Here is a 24,915-nt window from a genome sequence, read left to right as displayed (position 1 = left end):
AAGTACTGTGTAATTATTACTGTATTTGTAAATTGTGTGCTACAATTCCCTTATAGCAGTAAAAGTTACAATAAACGGGTATGTGCATGTGTGTGTGTATTCCCCTCACATCTCCACCCAGAGAGCTAGTTAGAAATTTACCGGCACACCACTGCCTGCGAGGCTGATGTGGTATGTGTGGGCAGAGATCTGAGCCCTGGACCACCTCAACACTAGAGGTCAAGAGAAGAATGAGCTGGTAAAGGTGCCAAGGACCAGAGATCCGAAGGGTGTGGAACCATGGACATCTAGAGAAGATGTAACAATGCGGAGGCACTGGGCCCTGAGAAGTGAGGTGACTGGTAGTGCCAGCTAGCAAGGTGGGGAAGACCATGGGGTGGAGGGCTCTGGGAGTTGGAGGGCAGAGATGGCAGCATGATTTGGACAGGTCAAGTTTGAGATGTTTATTGGAACCCAAGTGGAGAGGCCAAGAAGCAGTTACACAAGTCGAGTTCAGGGGAGAAATCAGCATTTGGATGGTGTAAAGCCAGGAGTGTGGTTGAGATCAGAAGAAGAGGTCCAGGTCTTGAGCCTGGGGATGACTTTCAACAACCAGGAGGAGGAGGAGAAGGAACATGGAGTACCCACCAAGAAAGAAAGAAAACTACAAGAACATGATGTCCTGGTAATCACGTGAAGAGTTTCAGGAGGTGGGGAGTGTTCACCTTGGCCCACTTCTCCTGAGAGGCTGGTAAGATGAGATGAAGAAAGAGCCATGGGATGTTGAAATGAAGAAAGAGCCGGTCTGTTTGGCCCTGTGGAAGTGGGCCACCTTGACAAGGGGGACGGTGTGGAGGGGAGATGAAAGCTGATTGGAATGGCATGTGGGGAAGTGGGTGTGAGGGAGTTTTGCTCAAGATGGGGATGCTTGCTGGGAAGTGACACAAGTTAAGGAGAGTTTTTAAGGCAGCTATGGTCTGGTCTGGTGTGCTAATGGGAATGACTCAGGAGAGAGAGGGGGGAGGATATCCATGGAGAAGCAAAGATGTCTCCAGCGTACTGACCTGAACTACTAGAAGAACGGACATGCGCATCCCTGAGCTGGGGATGACGGGGGAGCAGATGTAGGTTGGGGCACAGTCTACCTTGCTGGGCAACACAGTTCTGGGGGAAGAGGACACCCTGGAGGGCACACGCTGTGGGCACATCCAGGAAAGGTTTAATGTAAAACTTGTGACTCTACTGGAAGGCTGAGAAAATGACTTTGGCTTCTCAGACTTGGTTTCATAGTGGACTTTATTGGGAAAAGTTAGTGTCAAAAACATTCAAATTCAAAAAATTTAAATAAGTAAAATTATTATACCTTAAGCTATAGTAATCGCTGTAGTAATCACAAATAAGGTAAAGTCTAAATTATTGCCTAAGCAAACAATATTCTGTTAAGCTTCTGTTGCAAGCCCAAGGCAGGAAACACTGCAATTATTAGAAATGAGCCCAATGATGAATCTGCATTTGAAATTGGAGGAAAGGGGAAAAAGCATGTTATGATTACAGCATCACAACATTCTAGCCTGAAAAAAAGCAACTTTATTAATGTCCTGTAGCAGAGTACATTAGTAACTTTAAGCATGCATTAAAATTCTCATTTTATGTCATAAAGAGAGCAATCAGTTTTCTTCAGGATACATTGTTTTACTGAATTTCATATGGTTTGTCCCTCTGAAGACCTTTCTGAGAATGTTCTTCTCCAGGGACTGCTTCTAAGACACCTGGCTGCTTACCATGGGTCGTCTTTGGTCATTTAATACCAAGCAAGTACTTGAGCTTGTATTGGTGGAAGTACCCTCTCCTGAACCAGGGTGAGTCAAACTCCCTTCCCTCAAACTCATAGTGCCACCAGTGAGAATGAGCATCACAACGTGGCCAAGAGGATTACTAACAAGTTAATGTGGGATTCTCTTTGTTTATGGAATTCTTTTTATTTATGCTTATAAAAAATATAGCTAGAAATATGCTCCTGAATTCTAAAAGCATTTCTGACCAACTTAAATATGTCCTAGCAAAATTCACCACCTGGCCAGGTTTAAAATCTGCCTTATTTCCCTGTGGAATCTAGCATCAGTGTTCTATTTAGCAAATACATCTGAGTGAAGAACAGCGATCTTGAGGAGCTGCGAGGGGTGGGGCAGCTGACTAGGGCAGACTTAGATGCTGTCCATAGCTTTGAACTCACTGAGGGCCTGCACAGGGTTCACATGTTTCTTCTGAGATGCCCGTTTGATCTTGGTTTGCGTCTCATCCTGTTTCTCTCTTTTCACCAAGGGCTTTTTCTCAGGTGCCTTCATCTTCCATGACACGGCAGGGAGGTTGAGGGAAGCCATGCCCTGAGACTTTTGGTATTTGGTGGAGGCTACGTAGGATGCCTTTACTGTCTGCACCACGGCATTCATCAGGTTCTTGGCTGCCTGGATCAGTGACATGGCGCTGTCCACCTAGGAAGACAGACGTGGTGGTGAGCACAGGCCCAGCCTCCAGCCCTACTTTCCCCAGGGGCCTGGGTCTGTGGCTACTGCAGTATAGCTGTGCAGTACAGGTGAGTCCAGGGGCCTGTCAGTACCCGACAAGTGCTACCAGCAACACCACTCCCCGCCCTCCAGCATCACAGTCTGGGCAGGGCCCAAGAATTCCTGACTAGCCCTCTCCAGGGATGCACTTATCCAAATACCCTGCAAACACCTGTGTTTCAGATCTTTGAAGAAGAAAAGGGAGTGGTAACACAGACACAAGACACCACCATCACCTTGGGATGCCCCTCACACATTTTATGCACTAAAACAAGCTGGAGGAGGATCTGCCTCTCTTGTTTTCAGCACTTTGAGTGGTTCACAGAGCTATAACCACAAGCCCCATGAACAGCCACAGAGGAGAAGGAATGGAGTCAAGCCATCCTAGGACTCCCTACTCCCCTTCAGCAGTGTCTAGTTATCTAGTGCTGTGCTGCCATAACAGACATACCATAAATGGTGGTTTAACAAACAAATTTATTTTCTCACATTTTGTTGTTGTTAAGTGCTGTCGAGTCAGTTCGACTCATAGCAACCCTGTGTACAACAGAATGAAACACTGCCTGGAACTACGCCATCCTCAAAATCTATCTTTGAGCCATCCTGTGTTTGAGCCCACTGTGGCTGTCACTGTATCAGTCCACCTCCTTAAGGGTCTTCCTCTTTTTTGATGACCCTCTACTTTACCAAGCATGATGTCCTTCTCCAGGGACATCTGCATTTGAAATTGGAGGAAAGGGGAAAAAGCATGTTACGATTACAGCATCACAACATTCTAGCCTGAAAAAAAGCAACTTTATTAATGTCCTGTAGCAGAGTACATTAGTAATTTTAAGCATGCATTAAAATTCTCCTTAACTTGTGTCACTTCCCAGCAAGCATCCCCATCTTGAGCAAAACTCCCTTCCTCACACCCACTTCCCCACATGCCATTCCAATCAGCTCCTGAAAACATGTCCAAAGTATGTGAGACGAAGTCTTTCCATCCTTGCTTCTAATGAGCGTTCTGGCTATACTTCTTCCAAGACACATTTGTTGTTCATTCTTGTGGCAGTCCATGATATATTTAGTATTCTTCACCAACACCATAATTCAAAGGCACCAATTCTTCAGTCTTCCTTACTGATTATCCAGCTTTCCCATGTATATGAGTTGACTGAAAATACCATGGCTTGGGTCAGGTACACCTTAGTCCTCAAGGTGACACCTTTGCTTTATTAACACTTTAAAGAGGTCTTTTGAAACACATCTGCCCAGTGCAGTATGTCCTTGATTTCTTGACTGCTGCTTCCATGGGCATTGACTGTGGATCCAAGTAAAATGAAATCCTTGACAACTTCAGTGATGCTGCTTATTGGTCCAGTTGTGAGAATTTTTGTTTTCTTTATGCTAAGGTGTAATCCATACTGAAGACTGTGATCTTTGATCTTCATCAGTAAGTGCTTCAAGTCCTCTTCAGTTTCAGCAAGCAAGGTTGTGTTATCTGCATATCAAAGGCCATATTTTCCAACTACCAATCCTTCATTTCTACCTTTCGCATTCCAATCACCAGTAATTATCAATGCATCTTGACTGCATGTTGGATCAATTCCGGACTGCAGAAGTTGGTAAAAAAAACTTCGTTTCTTCATCTTTGGCAATAATGGTTGCTATATGCTGGAATCTGTATCACTCGTATTTCAAATAGCAGCAGGGTCACCCATCTACTTCCAAAAAAATTTGCCATTGAAAATCTTACGGATAGCAGCTGAACATTGTCTGATATAGTGCCGGAAGATGAGGATATGAGCCCCTCAGGTTGGAAGGCACTCAAGACTGGGGAAAAGCTACCTCTTCAAAGTAGAGTCAACCTTAATGATGTGGATGGAGTCAAGCTTTTAGGACCTGCACTTGCTGATGTGAAATGACTCAAAATGAGAAGAAACAGCTGTACACCTCAATAACTGGAACATGGAATGTAGGAAGTATGAATCTAGGAAAATTGGAAGTCAGCAAAAATGGAATCCTAGGCATTAGTGAGCTGAAAAGGACTGGTATTGGCCATTCTGAATCAGACAATTATATGATCTACTATCCTGGGAATGACAAATTGAAGAGAAATGGCGTTGCTTTCATAATCAAAAGGAACATTTCAAGATCTATCCTGAAATGCAGTGCTGTCAGTAATATGACAGTATCTATGTGCCTACAAGGAAGACCAGTTAATATCACTATTATTCAAATTATTCTCAGTTTAGGGACCATCGAGTTGGTTCCGACTCATAGCGACCCTGTGTACAACAGAACAAAACTGCCTGGTCCTGCGCCATCCTCACAATCGTTGTTATGCTCGGGCCCACTGTCTCAGCTGCTGTGTCAATCCCTTTCCTTGAGGGTCTTCCTCTTTTTAACTGACACTCTACCAAGCATGATGTCCTAGTCTAGGGACTGATCCTTCCTGATAACAGGTCCAAAGTATGTGAGACATAGTCCAGCTTTTGCATGCATATGAGGCGACTGAAAACACCATGGCTTGGGTCAGGCACACCTTAGTCTTCAAGGTGACATCTTTGCTTTTCAACACTTTAAAGAGGTCGTTTGCAGCATATCTGCCCAATGCAGTGTGTCTTTTGATTTCTTGACTGCTGCTTCCATGGGTGTTGTTTGTGGATACAAGTAAAATGAAATCCTTGACAACTTCAATCTTTTCCCCATTTATTAGGATGTTGCTTACTGGTCCAGTTGTGAGAATTTTTGTTTTCTTTATGTTGAGGTATAATCCATATGAAGGCTGTTGTCTTCGATCTTCATCAGTAAGTGCTTCAAGTCCTCTTCCTTTCAGCAAGCAAGGTTGTGTCATCTGCATAATGCAAGTTGTTAATGAGTCTTCCTCCAATCCTGATGCCAGATTCTTTGTACAGTCCAGCTTCTCGGATTATTTGCTCAGCGTACAGATTGAGTAAATATGGTGAAAAGATACAACCCTGACACACAACTATTCTGACTTTAAACCACGTAGTATCCCCTTGTTCTGTTCAAACAACTGCCTCTTGATCTATCTACAAGTTCCTCATGAGCACAAATTAAGTATTCTGGAATTCCCATTCTTTGCAACGTTAATTTGTTATGATCCACAGTCAAATGCTTTCGCATAGTCAATAAAACACAGGTAAACATCTTTCTGGTATTCTCTGCTTTCAGCCAGGATCCACCTGACGTCAGCTATGATATCCGTGTTTCTGCATCCTCGTCTGAATCCGGCTTGAATTTCTGGCAGTTCCCTGTCGATATACTGATGCAGCCACTTTTGAATGCTCTTCAGCAAAATTTTACTTGCGTGTCATATTAATGATATTGTTCAATAATTTCTGCATTCGGTTGGATCAGCTTTCTTGGGAATAGGTATAAAGATGGATCTCTTCCAGTTGGTTGGCCAGGTAGCTGTCTTCCCAATTTCTTGGCATAGATGAGTGAGCACTTCCAGTGCTGCATCTGTTTGATGAAACATCTCAATCAGTATTCTGTCAACCCCTGGAGCCTTTTCACCACTGCTTTCAGTGCAGCTTGGACTTCTTCCGTCAGTACCGTCGGTTCCTGATCAGATGCTACCTCCTGAAATGGCTGAAAGTCAACCAATTTTTTGGTACAGTGACTCCGTGTATTCCTTCCATCTTCTTTTAATGCTTCCTGCGTTGTTTAGTATTTTCCCTGTAGAATCCTTCAATATTGCAACTTGAGGCTTCAATTTTTTTTTCAGTTCTTTCAGCTTGAGAATGCTGAGTGTGTTCTTCCCTTTTGGTGTTCTATCCCCAGGTCTTTGCAAATGTCATTATAATACTTTGTCTTCTCAAGCTGCCTTTTGAAATCTTCCATTCAGCTCTTTTACTTCATCATTTCTTCCTTTCACTTTAGCTACTCGATGCAAGTTTAAGAATCTCTTCTGACATCCATTTTTATCTTTTCTTTCTTTTTAATGACCTCTTGCTTTCTTCATGTATGTCATTCCACAGCTCGTCTGGTCTTCGGTCATTAGTGTTCAACATGTCAAATCTATTCTTGAGATGGTCTCTAAATTCAGGTGTGATATACTCAAGAGCATACTTTGGCTCTTGGAGACTGGTGCCGGCTCTAGGGGAAGGTCCTTGTCTTTGAGCTTCTGCTCCTGGGTGATCTTCACCACGTGTCTTGACATCTTTCTTCCTCCATCTCTGCTTCTTTTGCTTGCTTGTTTAATCTCCTTTATATCTCAAAAGAGATTAACTCAAGACACACCCTACACTAATCCTGTCTCATTAACATAACAAAGACAACTCATTCCTGAATGGGTTTATAACCACAGCCATAGAGACCAGGATTTATAACACATACTTTTGGGGGACACAATTCAATGTATAATAAGCAGCCAATTATGAGAACAGGGATAATTGCTCCCTCAACACAGGGGCATTTACTTACGTTGTAGCAGATGAGCAAATGGTTATCAGTATCTCTAACCTACAAAGGATTTCTTTTAGAGGAAATTCAGTGGGATTCCCAGAGGCCAACTGGAGCCTGGTACACTCAGCAAAACTACTACCTCCCCCTCCCCAAGGTGAGAAGGGTCGAGGACAGTGACATGGTAAACAAAAAAAGGAACAAATATGCAGGCACTTTGAAGGGGTAGAGGCGGTTTGAGAAAGCAACCTGTATGTATGCCTACTTGGCTTAATTCCTGTCTGAGGGGAAGAAAAGCAAGAAAAATAAAAATACTTTTGCCAGTGAGTGGCCAGCAAATGCGAAGAAGCCACCCTTGTAATGGTTCCCAGCTGTCCCAGCTGCACCATGCTAAAAAGAGCTGCACTTCAGCAGGGAGCAACGTGTGCAGCCCTGGTCTCCAGGGACCAAGAAAACCTTGGTTTCCCCCACAACATATACCCCCAGTTCGGGCAGGTAAGGAGTGAGTATACTGAGTAATAGGCTACTTTCATTTCGGACAAGGTCCAGCAAACTCCCATTGACCATCTTTCCTTGCAGATAAAACTTACCCCTGAGACAACAAGCTCCCCGCCGAGGTTCTGCACCTCGGCCTTGACTTTGCTGCAGATGTTCAGCTGGTGGCAGTATAGGGCGATGCGCTGCAGGTAGGCCAGCAGGTCCTGCTTGCAGGCCGAGTCTGGGCACTGTAGGGGGGAGTACATTAGCACCAGGCCCTTCTGGCCCAAACACCACCCAACCCTGGCTATTCCAAAAGGCTTGGTGGGGCATAACCTCACTTCCTTTCTCTTTGCTGGAGCAAAGGGCAAGAGAGCCGAGTTCTCTTAATTTCCCGGGGGCAGTCATGTCCCTACCCTCCTATCTGCTTGAGGATGGAGGCAAGTGAAGGGCTGTAAACCATTCGTGAACCCCTGACCCCATGACAGCAGGAAACCACCAACGTCAAGGATTCTACTGCAGACCTTTCATGAGTGTGGAAGCCTACAGCCCTTCGAGGACAGCAAAAGCCTCAGCAAGCAAGAGCCTAGCTATGGGGAAAAGTCAAAAATGTTTTGAGCTGGGTAATAACCACCCAAATGTATAGCTCTTCTGCTCAGAGGCACTTTATCTGCTCAATTATGATGCACACTATAAACACCAGATGAAAGGAGACATTCATTTTAAGCAAATGTGAAGGAAGAGTGAGTAAACCAAAGCATGAAAAGAGGCACTTGGGGACTGTGAGGTCGTGTAGGGAAACTCAAGGGAAAGGGTGGCCCTGCCTAGGTTCCGTCTTGCTGTCAAAGCTCAGGGCTGTGGAGGCACCTAATCAGGGCAGGCTTGGAAGACTTTACCTAAAAAAGGAACCTCTCAAATGTTTACAGCAAAATTTTCTTCCAGTGAAGGCTAGGGTGCAGTGAATGACATAGGCTGGTTACAGTGAGGTCAGAGGGGCCTTGTAGACTATGCTGAAGACTGCATTTTATTCTAAGAAACTACTGCAGGATTCTGAGCAGGGCTTAGCATATGTGTTTTGCATTATAAGATGATCGCATAGATGAGCATGTTAGGTCTGTGTGGAGAATGGACTGGAGAGGAAAGAGTGGGAAATCAAGAGAGGTCATGGTAGTTCAGCAAGGGGTGACTAAGCTGGTGGTTGTAGAAAGGAAAAGATGGATGGTGGCAAGATACTTTTGGCCAGTAGAAGCAACAGGCTTTTGGTTTGGACTGCACCAAAGAGAGGAGAGTCAAGAATGACTCCTGAGTCTCTGGCTTGAGCACTGAGTGACAGCTGTCACTCATCCTGAAGACTGGATGCAGAGAGGCTGATAACTGCAGGGAAAGCGGGAGGGTTGCAGTTGCAGAGTATAACTAAAGGAGAAATAGCATCTCTGATAATGACTCTCAGAGCTTCAAGGGAAATGTGTTACAAAACTTCAGTAGGTGGAAACCACAACTGTTTTAGGTATCAGCATGAGGGAATAAAGGGGAGAAGGCTGCTGAGGACACAGTGCTGATGCCATAGAAGCCTGTTCCCTATTAGCCACATGAGCCTCCAAAGCACCAGCCAACTGGGCTCCTGGTTCTTGTAGTGTGTCAGTGCTGACCCAGAGCTAAAGTTCTGAAGACAGAGAACTGAGAGATAATAAACAAGTCAACAGAAGAAGCCTTTTTTAGCTGTCAATCAATGGAAAATTTCAGAATATGTACACAGGCTTCAGAGATGTACTCTAATGCAAACTGAGCCTAACTCACAAAACTTGTCAAAGAAAAAAGCAGGAATTTAGAAGTCTTGAAAAATCTATGCTGGTATTCATCAAGTAGGTTGGCAAGTTAAGAGCAATTCTGAGGTGAGTGAGAAGAGCTATGACCCATGAAATATACGGCTAGAGCTGCCTCAGGAATGGGCTGGGCTGCCTAAGCCCCGGCACGAAGCTGAGAGACCCACACAGCTAATCACTTACATGGTCTGCAATGGTACGGCCAAGCTTATCCATCCTGGAACCTGCCTCAGCAATTTTCTTGGCAGCACTGATCACATCTGAGGTATTTTTGAGTGGTCCTTTACCACTGTAAAAAAAGAACAAGAATCACTGTATATGTAGCCCTTCAGAGCTGGAGATAATGGAAAATATGACACCAACATGGGGCAGGGACCTGTGGGGGGAAAGCTGCCCTGGGTGCAGCGTGGTGGGCACTCTCACCGGGTGAAGTCAGTCATCTCCATCATAATCATGCACATCTGCTTGGCCAGCACGATGATGTCGTTGCCGCTGTCATCCCATTTGGACACTTCAGCATCCAGCTTGCTCTTTTCTTCCTGGAAACTGGCCACCTGTTCTGCAATCTTCGCTTTCTGCTCCTGGGGAAGCTGAGCCATGATCGCCTAAAATCAGAAGCACAGAAAGCTCTTACATAAAGAGAATATGAAGTTCTCATAGTGCATCAGCCAAGAGTATTTCCAACCGGCAACCTATGACAAAGGTAGGATAATGCTTTAATAGGTTTCATTTTGCCCGAAGGGCTCCTTCTTCTCATCTTGCACAAAAGTTTATGGCAGCCTGAATTCCGGACCCACTTTCAAGAACAAGCTCTAGTGCGGAGGGAAATGGAATGTGAGGGGTAGAAGGCTAATGTGGAAGCTTCGTGATCACACCTGCGCAGGGACAGAACCTGCTACCTTCATTCTTTCCATTTCAGCCTCTGCCTCTTGCAGTAGGCAGAGTGAGGGAGAGAAGAGGCTAACGCATGGGGCCGTTTCCCTAGTGGGCCCTGAACGGACATTTCCCCTGGCCACATTCATCTTTACAGCTCCAACTTTTCAAGGTGAACTGGAAGTAGTTTTTGAATATAAGTTGAAGAGGGAATTCAGAGGAGACTGTGCTGAGGAATATACATTCTGGCTACCTGACATGGCATTTAAATCTTATTAAAGCAGCACTTGGAGGCCGCTGCCCACTTTAAGCCCCACAGATTCCAGGGTCAGGCGTCCCTCCCCACTCAGCTTCCCAAAGTGCCTGTGATGGGCCCTAAAACACAGCAGCTGTTCAAAACAATTTCCAAGAAATGAAAAAGGAAAAAAGGCTCCTTGGAAATATTTCATGGCATTCTCCCAAAACATAAATGCTATTGATTAAAGATCAAATGACTAGAAGGAGTACAATGGCTCTGACTGGTTTTCTTGAATACACCACTTATTTTTTTCTTTTTAATCCATGAATAATTATTTCACACTCATGGTATCACTGGGATAGGGAAAAGCAGCCATCTTTTTCGAGTTTCACAGTCCTTTTAACAAATGCTGTACTGCGGGATCCCGAGGCTGTCCCTGTGCAGGCTCTGGCATAAACCAAAGGCCCAGGGTTCCGGCGAGGAGGCTCCTGTTCCTGCTCTGGTCCCAGCTGAGGCAACATTTTGGAGGAACCTACAACTGCCTAGCAGGTGCTACAACGTAGGTTTATTTCAGTCCTACTGCAGGACAAAAAGAGGAAAAGTGGGGTTCTAGATACTGAGAGTCTGTTTTCCTGGAAAAGATAAGCCTCCCCTGATAAGGACAGGGACGGTGGGCTCTGCAGATGCCCTCCGGGGCATTCTCTTACCCGGGCACTTTGGCCGGCGATCAGCTGATCATCTTCTGTCTGGATGCTTGTTCTACTCCTGACATCAAAATCTTCCGTCTCAAAGTCAGAGTCATCCAGCTCCTCAGGGGTCTGCCACCAAGAGAGACATGGTGAGTCAAACACAGCCCTGGGCCTCCATGGTCCTGCCTCTGAGGCTCTAGGCCCAGCACATACCTATTACCTGCTATTACCACCTGTTAACAGCGGTTGGCTCCCCATGACCACTGCTGCTGCCCCTAAACCAGAGGCCTAGAGCGAGGCCCAGCGAGTCCCAGCGAGTCCATGGGGGGAACATGAAACTTGGCTCTAGAAGCCGTGCTGATTGAATTCTGAATTTTAATGTGCGATGTTCCCAATAGCTCTGGGTACTAAAGTTAAAGCTGCTCATTATTTATGTTTGAGTCTCTGCTTCACAGAAGCATAGGCCGGCGACCCTGTCAGGTGGTGGGTGTGGGCACCTCATCAGCACTTCCTGAACAGCCTGGGTTCTTTTATGGGGTTAGGGCTTCACTTTCAACTACTGAGTCAAGAGTCTCTTACTTTGTATGACACAAAGTTTTCACTTCTTAATGTACTTCCCCAACACCTGCATCTTAAGATAAAAGTGAGAACTGTCCTAGGTAGAAAAGGTGCTGTCTTAAAAATAGAGGTGTTTTATACAGCATTAAGCAGATTCTTATACCTTTCCCACTTGGATGAGTTAAATAATACCAGGCCCTATCTTAGGGAACCAAAGGCTGCTCTGAAGAACAAAAATAGGCAATGCATTTTTTTTTTTAAACTTTTATCCAAGAAAAAGAGAGGGAATATCACGGGTAAAGGCTGAGTAAATACCAAAGGGACTGATTATTGGTCCTAGCTCTTTGCTTTAATTATGAAATAAAATTCTTATTTTGCACAAACTATCAGCCTCTCATGATTAGCTGCTGACTTAAAACATAATGCCGTCTTCTGGAAGTTATCAGTTCAAGGGCAGCAGGCAGAATAGCTGTTGGCTCCTGGCCCTGCCGGCTGGCCTGTGAAAGGTGGGCAGCGAGGCGACTCTCTCACCTGCACCAGGACCTAACCCAGGCCCAGCCCCAGGGCCTGCTGAGAGGCTTCAATGAGACGACATGCGAGAATGCACTCTGAAATCGCCAAAAGTGTCTTCGGTTTGTACATGTGCAGAGGCTGGACCTGTCCTCAAGGTGAGAGCGGTAGCCAAATCTACTCTCGGGGCCACATGGGCACTAGTGTGCTGCAGAGCACATGTCAGTGCAAAGTCTGCTGACTCAGTGACACATTTTAACGCTGGGCTCACGGACACCTTTAGAGTTCTGGTGTGCACGTCTGTTAAAAAGACTCTTCAAGGATTGCCTAACATTATTTCTACTTCCTAACCATCCTCAACAGCCGATCATGGACCCAAGAACTGTTCTTGCCAAGAGAACCAAATATCCTCTTTTTCTTGTCTTCTTTCATTCAGTGAAATTTGTTGAGTATCTGTGTGCCGAGCACTGTTCTGGGCTCCAGAGATAAATGTGACCAACACAGACAAAAATGCCTGCTCTTACAGTGCTTATATTCTACTAGGAAAAATGAGACCAAAGTGAATGATACGACATATTAGAAATTAATCAGTGAAGAGGGATTTTATATGGGTGATCAGAAAAGGTCTAATGAAAAGATGACATCTGAGCAGAGACCTAAGGGCAGTGAGGTGGGGAGCATGGCAGGTACCTGGTGGGGAGCACTGCTGCAGAAGGGAGGAGCCACCTCACTGCCCTCACGTCACAGGGCCGGTGGGAGCCCTGGGAGCACAGGGGAGAGCAGCCCGAGGGGAGAGGGGCAGGCTCAGCTCCTAGAGAGAGGCCTCGTGGCCAGTGTTAAGGACTGAGGTTCTCGGGCAGCTTTTGGAGTTTGAGCAGTAGTTACCTGATCTGCTTACTGATTTGTGGATAATGAGAGTGTAAGCAGCTAAGGGTGGGAACAACGGTCAGGTCCTAGATTTATTGTGAAGGTAGAGCCAACAGAATGTGCAGATAGATCAGTTGTGGGGTTTGAGACAGAAACAGGAACTTTCAGGGGTGAATCCAAGTTTACAGCACAAGCAAGTGGAAGGATGGAGCTGCCATCAGCTGACACGTGAAGACTGTGGGAGGAGCGGGTTGGAGGCAGAGAGATCAGGAGCTTAGTTTGGGGCATAAGCCTAAGGTGCCTATTACATAATCAAGTGAGAGAGAGCAGGCAAGTTGGCGAGATAGTATGGAACTCAGGGAGTCAACATCTAGATGGTAATCTGAAGGCTGTGCATACCGTGGGAATGAGTGCAGAAAGAAAAGAAGTCAAGGACTTTGCTATGGAGCACACCAATGTTAACAGGCTGAAAAGATGAGAAGTAACCAGTGAAGGAGGCTGGCCAGGTTGTGGGGGGTTGGGTGGGTGGGCGGCAGCCAAGAGATTTTTTTTTTTCTTAAGATGAGGAAAAAAACAGCATGTTTGTATGCTTGGGAAAGGGATGGAGGCAGGGGGGCGAACTGCTAGAGCAAGAGGGAGTGCCATCTAGTGCCCCAGCATAGGGGATGCCCTTAGCCAGCAGCACCAAGAGGGCCACTCATGGGAATAGGAGGAAGGCAGAATACACAGGCACAGATGCAGCAGGGCAGATGTTCCAGCTGCCTCAGTAGAAGAGGGAATGAGGCCATCAACGTGGGGAGAATGGAGATACAGGTGTGAGAGGCTTGAGAAGAACATGAAGGTATGAAACAGGCACAGAGCCTAGAACCAGTGTGAATCACTACAATCCCAGTGAAATCTAGCTGTCCCCTGGGAGCATGGTACAGAAAAGCACAGCCGCCCTGACTGAAGTCATTGAATCCATGACCTTTGGTCCTCCCCCACACAATCACACTACATGTCACACTCCAGTCCTAGACTCCTAAATCCCACACGCCTTCACTTCAGACACACAGCAACTCTTCCTCATTGCTAGTTTTCTTTTATTCTAGGTGTCTGTCTGCATGGAAAGAATTTGGGAAAACAGGGCTGTGTGCATTACCACTGGTAAATGTGACCCGGGGATCCTATCACACCATCAAGAGTTATGGCCACTGGTTTCCTTGAGCTCAGTCAGGCCTTTGCTGAACGCAGGTTCTTCACTAGCACAGCAGCAGGAATGAAGAAAGCAAAACCCACCAGCAGTGGGACAGAATCCCTGCCTACCTTGGGAGGTTTGAACAGCAAGCCATGAAGGTTGAAATGATTCTCCCCTGGCCCAACTAGATCAGTAGCACAGCAACGCAGCATCAATGCAGCAGGCAGGCACCCATTCCTACTGCCACTCTGCAGCTAGGGCAGGGCCTGGCCCCAAGACCTCGGAGGCAGCCAGGTGGACCTGGGAAGAGTCTTCACAGATCTGCTCTCAGCTTCCAGAGGAGCATGCGAAGGGTCAACTAGTCTGGGAAAAGCAACTGTGAGACCCAGGCCCAGCACCCTGGGGCTGCATCATGGAGGGGCTGCTAGTTTCTGAAACCCTTTTGTTCATGCCAACCCTGGCGGGGGAGAGGGGGCAGACTTTCCCTCAGGCACTGAGAATTGCCCAGTGCTCACTCAGCCTCATGCCAGAGAGGCACCACCAGGGGCTGGCACAGCCCTTCATCCCCATCCTGAACACACTGAAGTTCTTCCAGAGAATGCTTGCCTGCAGCCACTGTGAGGAGAGGTGCACTCGTGTGAAGAGCAACTTCAACCTGCATTAAGAAAATGCCCCTTTCTCTGAAATTAAGAGTCTTTATTTTTTGTAGTTTCCTTCTAATTCAAACTGAAGTCTCATATTGTACTGTTTGCTCTAAATTAAATCCTCAAGGCCAGCTCATGCTACCTCCCCTTCTCAGCCCAAGTTTGGGCTCTAACTTGCAACTAACAGTCATTTTAGACAACATAATTAAATATCTCTCATTCTAAAAGCTTTTAGATTCATGGCTTTAATATACTGCCACCACATCTGCTAAGTTCCAGAATGATGCACTGCTCAAGTTCAGCAAATGATAAGAAAAAAGCTGTTAAAACGTCTGAAATGCAGTTACTCACCCTTATCATCAACACTGCTTTCCTTATATCCCGGATGCCATCGTACACCAGGCGGGAGGCATCGATAAACTCGTTCTCATCCATGGGCTGGGCGGGGTCCGAGCTGAGGGCTTCCACAGCCGCTTCCACTTGCTCAGTGAAACGTGGCATGACTGCGGGGAGAGGAACATGTTAGATCCCGCTGGCCGAGCACACACCATCATTCCACCAACCCTCCCTAAATCCCTCAGGCAGTCAGAAAAGAGGGGAGCTTTATGATAAAGAACCTCTGTTGCTACCATGTGAAGGGTATTTATGGTTGAAATAAATTAAATGCAATATTTTATAAACACTTAAGTCATCTTCTTTGTCTCTGCCCAGACTCTGCAATACAGGCTTTAGATGGTTGAGAACTTGAAGTAAAATTAACTTGAGGCCATGTTTAAGAATGGGGCCCACCTTAATTTAGTATTTATCTACTAATAGGAGACTTAACTCAGAAGTTCACCTTAAATAATGTGTTCACAATTAGCCATGATCACGTATTACCATGAAGGAAATGTGCTTGTGAAGTCTTTATCTGGCTAACTTCTCACAAGTCTGATGTTTCACCCAGAACTCTCATCTTATGACCTGAGTCCTCATCTCTAATTCCCTAACAGGATGGCCCTGCCCTACTTAGGCTGCCTGTGTGGGAGCAATGGACAGAGAGGAGCCCCCGCACCTGTGTTGGAAAGCAGTTTGGTGGCCTCCAGCACCTTCTCTGTGTAGACCCCTGGCTCGTAGTTGTCCATCTCTGACGTGACCACGTGAATGACCCGGGCTGCCCGGCCTCGAATTGCACCAGCTGTGCGGTCCAGCCCATCCACATCTTTCTCTTGCAGAGCAATGACGCATTTGTTTACATCTTCCAAAATGTGATTCTCTGAGCAACAAGAAAAGCTGAATGAGGGAGGTCTTCCACTAGAAGGTGCCAACTGTAAGCTGGCATCTATCATTTCTTGAGTGCTTACTTTGTGCCAGCCACAGTGCCAAAAGCTTTACATGTATCATTCATTTCACCGAAGATACCAGGTGAACTGCTGGATAAACTGTCCCACAGAAACTCAACCTGTAATCACCCCCAAGAAGAACAATCTTTAATCCAGGTTAGGAAAAAAAAAAGAGCCCATTTCTGAAGCACAGTTCTATAGACCAGCTCAAAATTCAGATCACAGAATCCTTGATAACTTCTCTTTACTCTTAAATAATTTCACTGATCTTACATTCCAAAGTCTAAATCAGAAGAACAAAATTTAACTGTAAGGCTTTTATCCTCCCCACCCCTACCACCCCTAAGATGCCAACGGTATTCAAACAACCTACCAAGAAGCCAGCACAGCCCTGGGACAGGTGAAGGTGCTGCAAAGCAGGCTAAAGCCTCTGGAGGGCCCTCAGGGGGCCCACATGAGGCAGAACATTTAATAACCTTCTCATGGTAAGCAGTTGGGCCAACTACGATTTTAGAGAGTCCCTAGTAGCACCTACCAGTCATAAAGCCGAGTTTTGGAAGACCCACCAAAACTATTTTCCTTCAAAGCAATAAGCTTGACACTGGATTTTGGGAACCCTGGGGCAAGGAGTTCACTTCAACCTCATCTGTAATCACAAGGTGGAAGAAACTAAAATGTCTGAGAAGAGAAGGTAAATGAATTATGACCTTCCATTTACTCAGTAGGGTACTATATAGCCATTAAGGATGAACTAGATCTGTATGAGCAGACCAAAAATGCAAGAGGGAATGTTCTCACCCAGGACTGCAGAGGCCACCAGCACACAGGCCAAATCATAGGGCCAGACTCAAGCAATAGGCTAGGGACACAAGGAAATGCCCTGGGGCCTCACCTGGCCATGTCCTTCCTGTTCTGAAATGAACTTCTTCAAGATATGTAAAAACTCTTAGAAGCAGCATCTGTTTAAAAATGTGCTCACGCCCTTAAACCAAGAGAGTACCTTATATAGTAGGTGAAAGACTAAGGATCCTGATTGTTCTGTAAGAGCCAGAACAATTATGGCAAATGTAATCTGTTTAAGAAACACATGTAGGCATTTCTTTGCCAGCCTGGCCCAGCTCTGGCTACCTTATGCCTTGACAAGACATCATCAAGAACTAGTTCTACTTCGAGGAGCCATTGTCCCCTCCCTCACAGCCTCTGCTAACATAGTCAGGTTATATATGACACTGTCTAATTTGACCTCTTAAAACAACCAAAACAAGAATTGGTCATGATGTAATTTCTTCTCATCCCAAGGTGAGCCGGGGCAAGTAGTACTTGGCACATCTAGCAAAGAAGGGAGCCACCAGAATGCCCTGCTTGTAGGCTTTGGATCCAGTGTAGGCTGTAGCCCGAGAACCAATCTCTTCCTCTCTCATTCCCAGGAGACCGTAGGCAGGGACTCTTTAAGACATAAGACCTTTGTTCCGAGACCACAGGTATGATGGAATAAAAAAAAAATAGTAATAATAAAAAAAAAAAAAAAAAACTTAAATCATAATGAGAAAGGAATTATTAATGATATGGAAGAATTGAAAAGACACTTGGTTAAAAAAAAAAAAAACTTCCTAGAAAACAGGAAACAGAATTCCTATTAAGGAAGGAAAAATGAATTACTACAATATAGTTAAGAAGACCTAATCTAGCCTCTACTAGTTCAAAAATTATGAGACTTGGTACAGTTTATACCATTGTGCTATGAAAAGAGAAAACAAATAATCTTCTAATATAAACTGATTTGGGGGCATATATTTGAATCAATTACAAGAATGGGCTGGGGCCCCCTCCAGAGCACCTTTTATATACTATCTCTCTATATGCTAATTTAAACAGACTATGCCTGCCCACCCAAAGGCACTGGGTTCTAAACTGCTGCTTTTACTGAATCTAGCACACCACTGATGTGTAAGATGAACCATCTCACACTTGTATCATGTATCACTAAGAAAAGAAGAGGTGTTGGTTGAACGGACACAGGAAATCCAGGGTGGAAAGGAGGAGTGTACTGTGACAGTATAGGGAGAGCAACTAGGGTCACATAACAAAGAGTATAAATTTTTATATGAGAGACTAACTTGAATTGTAAATTTTCATTTAAAGCACAATACTAAAAAAGAAAAGAACAGGTGCTGATAATCCAATGTTTTCTCTTATTTTAAGACTCGTCTTGGTTTCAGAAATGTTAATACATGGGGAGAGGGGAGAGTACATCTTAGAATCAATGAAGCATGGCATTCTCTTTTATTCATTAAACAGCAGCTCAAACCACCACCTGTGACTAGATATCCATGTTTTAAAAAATCAATTTGGACTTTCTTGAATTCACACTAGTTTTCTTCCAGATGAACCCAAACCAGGAAAGGGTTTGCCATTTTTTAGCAACAAAGGAAGCCTTCCACTTCAGGAAGCTAATAAAACTCAGATTCTCTACACTCACTCAACAGCCATCTCTGGTAAAGCCCTGGCCTGGCCAAGGCCACAGCACCCCCAGGACACAGCGCCAAGCCTGCTCTCTACTCCCACGCCCTAGCAGAGAGTGAGAGTCGGCTGCACCTGCACAAATGGGGTGAGGAGGTGCCCACACTAATTTACCCACAAATTAGCTTTAATTGAATTCCCAAGGAAACAGCACGCATCTGTTATGATTAAACATACTAACTCGCACCCCATTAAAGGCTGATTGTTCAATAGAGTCTTTATTTATAGGTGTGCTTCAACAAGAAAAAAAAATTCTCACTCTCACACATACCAGTCTATCTATATATATACATACACAAAGTTATATGTAAAGTAACACAAAAGGGACCACACTATGGACATGATTATATCCATTTTCCACTTAAAAACCTTTCTAGGTCTGCCCATAAAGAGCTCTCTCATCCATTTTACTGGCTGCATAGTACCCTGCTGAATGGATGGAGGGGCCATAATTCACTTACCCAGTCTTCTCTTAGACATCTGACTTGAAGAGAATATCCTTGTACAGGTATTTTGGCAAACTCTGGTGTACATATCCCTGGGGAAAATTTCTAGCAATGAAATTACTGAGTCAACAGGTATATATGTTTAAAATAGATACATGGTACCTAATTGCCCTCGAGGCGCCATGCCAACTGGCACCCTCCAGAAAGACTGCAAGAATTTACATTTTAGTCCACGGTGTGTAATAACAGGGCCTGCTCTGTGTACCCTTTGCCCTGGATATCTTGATTGGTGTACCTTTTATGCACACACAGGAGATAATCATAGTGCTTAATACTTTTTTGGAGTGCTTACTATGCCAGGCACTGTTCTTAACATTTAAATTTAACTCTCCATGCACTAAGCACTGTTTTTATCACCATTAATCAAGGAGAAAACTGGCGCACAAAAGTATTGAGTGACTTGCCCAAAGTCACACAGCTAGTAGGCAACAGGAGTCAGGAATCAAACCTAAATTCATCACTAGCTATACCACTTCCTCCAAAGAGAGAAACTCTTATTTTCAGTTTTGGATTTTTGCTATTAAAAAAAAAAAAAAATCAGTTGCAATCAGACCAAATTCTTTGGGCACACTGACACTTAATGAAGGACAGTACAAATTACCACTCTTGTGTATTGCCCCAAAGTATTTACTGCCATATATTATTTGTTTCCAAGAGCATTTGGTAAGGAAATGTGATAAACCCAATTGGAACCACTGTGAGCAACCAACTGCATCTTAAAAAAAAAAAAAGCCAAAACTTCAGCATGTAAGCAGAACAAACGAATGAGAAAGTAAATTGCATTTCCATGGAAAACGTTTATCAAATACAATTCAAACGAAATTCAAACAGTCTTTATCACTTTGATAAATTTCAAACCACTCTCCTTAAGCAATCAGTCAATATAAATATATTCTTGCTTTGCTGAACGCTCTCTAGCATCTTAAACTGTCGCCAGTATTTACAAGGCAACATTCTGAATAGACCAGCTTGGGGAAGAAGAATTTCTACTCCTCCTTCCCTAGGGTGGCACGTATGTCCCTTTCTTCATCAGCAAGAGCCACTATCTTATATCTGACATGCAGTGACCCAAGTTGCCCGTGCTCTGTAGCCTCACGAAAAGCTTGCATCTGGGTCTTGGTGACTTCACTAGGTCATACACAAGATAACCATTACCTTTTGAACTACAAATCAGGATCAAAACCCACTGCCATCAATACAACTCACAGTGATCGCACAGGACAGAGGAGAATTACCCCAGAGAGTTTCCAAGGCTGTAAATTTCTACAGAAATAGACTACCACATCTTTCTCTCACGGAGTGGCTCGTGGGTTTGAACCATCCACTTTTTGGTTAGCAGCTGAGTGTTTTAACCACTGTGCCACCAGGGTTCCCCTACAAATCAGGACATGACTTGGAATAAGTATAAGGAAACTTCTGGGACTGACAGGACAGAATACCCAGGAGCAGTAAAGATAAAGCAGCAGAGAGTCCTCTCAGCCCTGTTCCTTAAGTGACTTCCCTTGGTTGGGTTCCCAGTGAGTGGGCCTGGCTACAGTGAATACCCAGGCCCCAAGGATTCAAAGACAGAATTTCATGGTAGAAAATCATTAGTGAAAATACTCCACAAAACCTCTCACACTGCCAAAGAACCACAAGCTCCAGAATACAGAGAAAACACAATCCAAAGAATCAAGCAGCCCTTTTACATTTCATTCAGCAAAATTTTATGAAGCCCACCTACCTTAAGCCAGACCCTGTGCTGGGCACGTGCCTGGCAGACCCTCTACTTGGAAACAAGTCCCTCTCACTGATAGGCACACTGAAACACCTGTGTTTCTCAGGGCAAGTGGCCAAAAAGGTGAATGGGGCAGATGAGGGTAAGCCCAGCTAGATCTGGCTTCTTGTCTAAATGCTGCCCTTGACTGCGGCAGATGACACATGCCCTCCAATCCGTGCTGCACGTCTAGAGATACCGTGAGCTGCAGGAGGGCCAAGGACTGGGGACCAGTGAGGGACTGGCCCAGTCAGGAGTGGGAGTCTTCTCAACGAGAGCCAGTTGCTCCCCTGCCTTGGCTGGGCGTCAGGTGAGATGAGGTAACTTCTCCAGTCCCCCCCACATAATAAGTGTTAAACCTGTCATGAGTGAGGCAGGTGTGTGAGGGGATAAAGAAGCCTAATACTAAAAATTTAACTAGTCAATCCAGTAGAACTCTGCACAGGCAGCTGCCTATCTCCTCCTTCATCCCATCCCCTAAAAAGCACACCGTAAAAATCAGAGGAACTGTGCATAATAGATCTTGCCCTATTAATTATTTAATTATTTGACAGTTTGAAGCAAGCCTGTGACAGAACATTAGAGAAACACACCAGGTAGACCTCTGAAATTCAGATGCTCTGAAAACAACATAACACCACTTCCTGATGAAAGAATTGTTTCAGGTTTTTATTTGCTAAATGGAAACTGTCTAAACTCCTTTCTATCAGTCCACCCTCTCTTATACTCTCCTATATTTGCATAAAAATTGAATACACTCACCAAACAAGGGTGTATCTGTTACAGAATCTGATTTCTCTTTTCCATTCTTCTATTTCATGTCATATATACCCTAAAGATATTGCCTGGATCCCACTAAATGCTGCTGCTGAATCCCTTTTGTTCTCTGATTTGAAGAATGCTGCATGAGAGACATTTGATTCTATTAAATTTTACTTTCCTGTAAGAAAGCCTGAAAATCCCGTGAGACCAAGCCTGAGAGATACATAACCTAATCATAAGAAAGTAAGTTTAGGAACACAGCATCTATCCGGAGGGGGGCTTTGCATTTAGATTTCAGAATTTGTTGTTTGCTTAAAAGTGTGCTGTGAAGGTGGAATGTTTTTCTCTAAACCTATGTAAAAGAATAATTCAGTACTTCACTGGGAAAAACAACAGAAGGCCAAGATTTCCCAAAAAAGCCATTGCTGCATTTTTGGCACCTGCAAAGATGTGCTTGCAAATGTGTTTTTGTTTTAAAGTACCACCACCTGCAATTTGGCAGTCCTGCAGCAGCACGGCTTACCCCCTTCTTACTGTACTGTATGGACTGCAGGCTCCCCACTTTTGCAAGCAAAGCCAAAGCTACCAGTCCCAAGGCAAGCAAGCAGAGACAGGGAAACATTGGTATGCGCAACACACTGTCCCCCTTATACAGGTCGCTGCTGGAGCACTGTGCCATGCATGTACTTAGCCCCGCTTCTGTTTCAAGCCTCATTACCACTCATATCTCCCCTGTTCTAGCCCTGAGGTGACACGTAATTTCAGCCCTACAAGTACCCAGCTGCTGACTCTGCCCACAGCCACCAGCCTCAGAAGACTGGCAACTCCCAGACAGCAAGCAGTGTGGCCATTCAAAGGGCACTGGTGGCGGCTCCATTAAACCGAGAACGCATTTATACTTAACTCTAAGAAGATGGGACTGAGATTTATCTCTGTGTGATAAAAACACTATGAATTGCATTTGACAGACATTTTCTATATAAATGCAATTTACTGTGTCATTACTAGTTTATGTTTATATAATGAAATCAACTGTTTTTGTGAGGTGAATTACCCAGATTTATTTTTTTCCAAGTTCATAATTAAATGGCACTTAAGTATTTTCTCCCTGTTTTCTATCTGTGCATCATGCAGACAGAAGAGGCTGGGAAAAGCAGGCAGTTAAACTATGATCATTTCTGAGGGAGAAAGAAGAGGCTTTCCAAGAAGGGAAAAAATTATTTTAAAAGAGAAACAAAATGTGATGGTGGTGGGAGTTGCTGCTTCTCCTAAGTTTCACAGCCTCTACCAGGACGCAGGTCAATTGTTTTTGTAAACACAACAGTAGCAAGCAGGGTGGGTGGCCACAGTGCCATACAGGTCACACTTGTAGGCTCTTACTCTATACAAACAAAGGGAACAACCTCTCCAAGCTAGCTTTCAAATCACACTTCTGAGATCAAATCAGCCACTCCTAGCCCTGAGACAAGACAAGAGAGACCACTCCAATCCCACCTTCCAATGCTCCTGAGTCAGGGGCAATTTTTTTTTTTTTTTTTTTAATTAAAATGAAAACCCACACAATATTCATGCTAGAATACTTTACTTGCCCAGACTTGAGGACTTTCTGATTGTCCGTTCATTGTAACTTAGTCGGAAGAAACTATGCACATTCTCAGATGCTTCTCTGGGGAACCACCTCATTACCTGAGACAGCCAAGAAGTCATCAATGGAAGTAATGTCATCTACAGCATCTGTGAGGACACGGACTTGTTTTTCCCACTGTTCTTTAAAAAGATCCATGTTCTCTTGGGCCAGTTTACTCTGTGGTTTTGCCGCTAATGCCAGTGCAGCATTGATAACCTGCAAGAGACATTACAATTCATTGTTTACTCTCTGTTTCAGAGTCATGCAAATAAAAGAGATGGGACAACGTGGTCAACAGAGTGGCCACTGCTTTGTCTCACTCGCATTCCACTAGGATGCTGCGTGTTCTACTTACAAAGTTGAAGCAGAGAAAAGCTAAACAACAGGTTTTATATATCAAAGTATAAGTAAAACATATGTTATACTTGGAAACTAAGGATAATTATGAAACAATAAAAAGTACCTCTTATCTCTCTACTCTGCAACAGCAACTCTTTACAATGTTTGGTATTGTATTCCAGGCTTTTTTCTCCTTATACATACACATATGTAGACACATCAAAAAATACCCAATTATAATCATATGAAAACTATTCTGTTCCTTCCTTTTAATACTTACCCATACAATTAAATATATGTTAAAACATTACTACTCTACCTAAATATGTTATATTCCAATTCCAAGGGCAGGCCTTTGCCCTTTTTTAAAAAATGGAGGCATAATTCACATATAATAAACTGAACATAAATAGTCTAAAAATTTTTTCAATTTTAAAATAAGTTTTATTGAGATGTAATTCATATACCATACAATTCACCCATTAAAAAGTGTACGATTCTTTTTTTTTAGTATATTCAGAGTTGTGCAATTATCATCACAATCAATTTTAGAACATTTTCATCCCCCAAAAAGAAACCTTGTCCCTGTTATCAGTCTTCCTCATTTCCCTCAACTCCCCTCCCCTCCCCGGTCCTTTTGTCTCTACAGATTTGCTATTCTGGACATTTCATATAAATGGAATCTTACAATATAAATGGACTTCTGTGACTACCTTCTTCCACTTAGCATGTTTTCAAGGTATATCCATGTTGTAGCATGTATCAGTACTTCATTGTTTTTTATTACCAAATAATATTCCACTGTATGGCTGTACCATATTTTACTTATCCATTAATCAGTTGACAGTTGAGTTGTTTCTACTTTTTGGCTATTATGAATAATGCTGCTGTGAACATTCATTGTACACATTTTTGTGTTTTCATTTCTCTTGTGTCTATACCTAGAAATGGAACTGCTGGGTCGTATGGTAACTCTGTTTAACCCTTTAAGAAACCGTCAGACTGTCTTCCAAAGTGGTTATACCATTTTACATTCCCACCAGCAATGTATGAGAGTTCCAATTTCTCCATACCTATTCCCTCCCCCTTTTATTTACTATAATTATCCTAGTAGGTGTGAAGTGGTATCTCATTGTGGTTTTGATTTGCATTTTCTTGATGGCTAATGAGGTTAAGCATCTTTTAATGTGCTTATTGACCATTTGTATATCTTTGGATAAGTGTCTATTCAGATTCTTTGATATACTTGTTGAATGACTGAATAATGAGAG

At 44.0% G+C, this 24,915-nt stretch overlaps 1 protein-coding gene across 2 annotated transcripts in view; it reads right to left on the bottom strand.

The window, feature by feature from the left end:
* Positions 1-980: 980 nt before the first annotated feature.
* CTNNA1 (catenin alpha 1) overlaps positions 981-24,915 on the bottom strand; it is a 197,754-nt gene continuing 173,819 nt past the window's right edge. The window contains exons 11-19 of one of the 2 annotated variants that reach the window (XM_023735584.1): positions 23,365-23,521; positions 15,867-16,067; positions 15,164-15,315; positions 11,075-11,185; positions 9,680-9,861; positions 9,440-9,545; positions 7,547-7,681; positions 2,213-2,471; positions 981-1,485 (exon numbers count right to left, since the gene is read on the bottom strand). In XM_023735584.1, the coding sequence (XP_023591352.1) occupies positions 1,400-1,485; positions 2,213-2,471; positions 7,547-7,681; positions 9,440-9,545; positions 9,680-9,861; positions 11,075-11,185; positions 15,164-15,315; positions 15,867-16,067; positions 23,365-23,521 (1,389 nt within the window). In that variant the 3' untranslated portion in view covers positions 981-1,399. Of the gene's footprint in view, positions 1,486-1,546; positions 2,472-7,546; positions 7,682-9,439; positions 9,546-9,679; positions 9,862-11,074; positions 11,186-15,163; positions 15,316-15,866; positions 16,068-23,364; positions 23,522-24,915 lie in introns of those variants that run through there. The other variant, XM_004381048.3, reaches the window with a different exon arrangement.

Source organism: Trichechus manatus, unplaced genomic scaffold (genome assembly GCF_000243295.1).
Source record: "Trichechus manatus latirostris isolate Lorelei unplaced genomic scaffold, TriManLat1.0 scaffold00080, whole genome shotgun sequence".
NCBI classification, from domain to species: Eukaryota; Metazoa; Chordata; class Mammalia; order Sirenia; family Trichechidae; genus Trichechus; species Trichechus manatus.
This window is presented reverse-complemented; position numbering and strand designations above follow the sequence as displayed.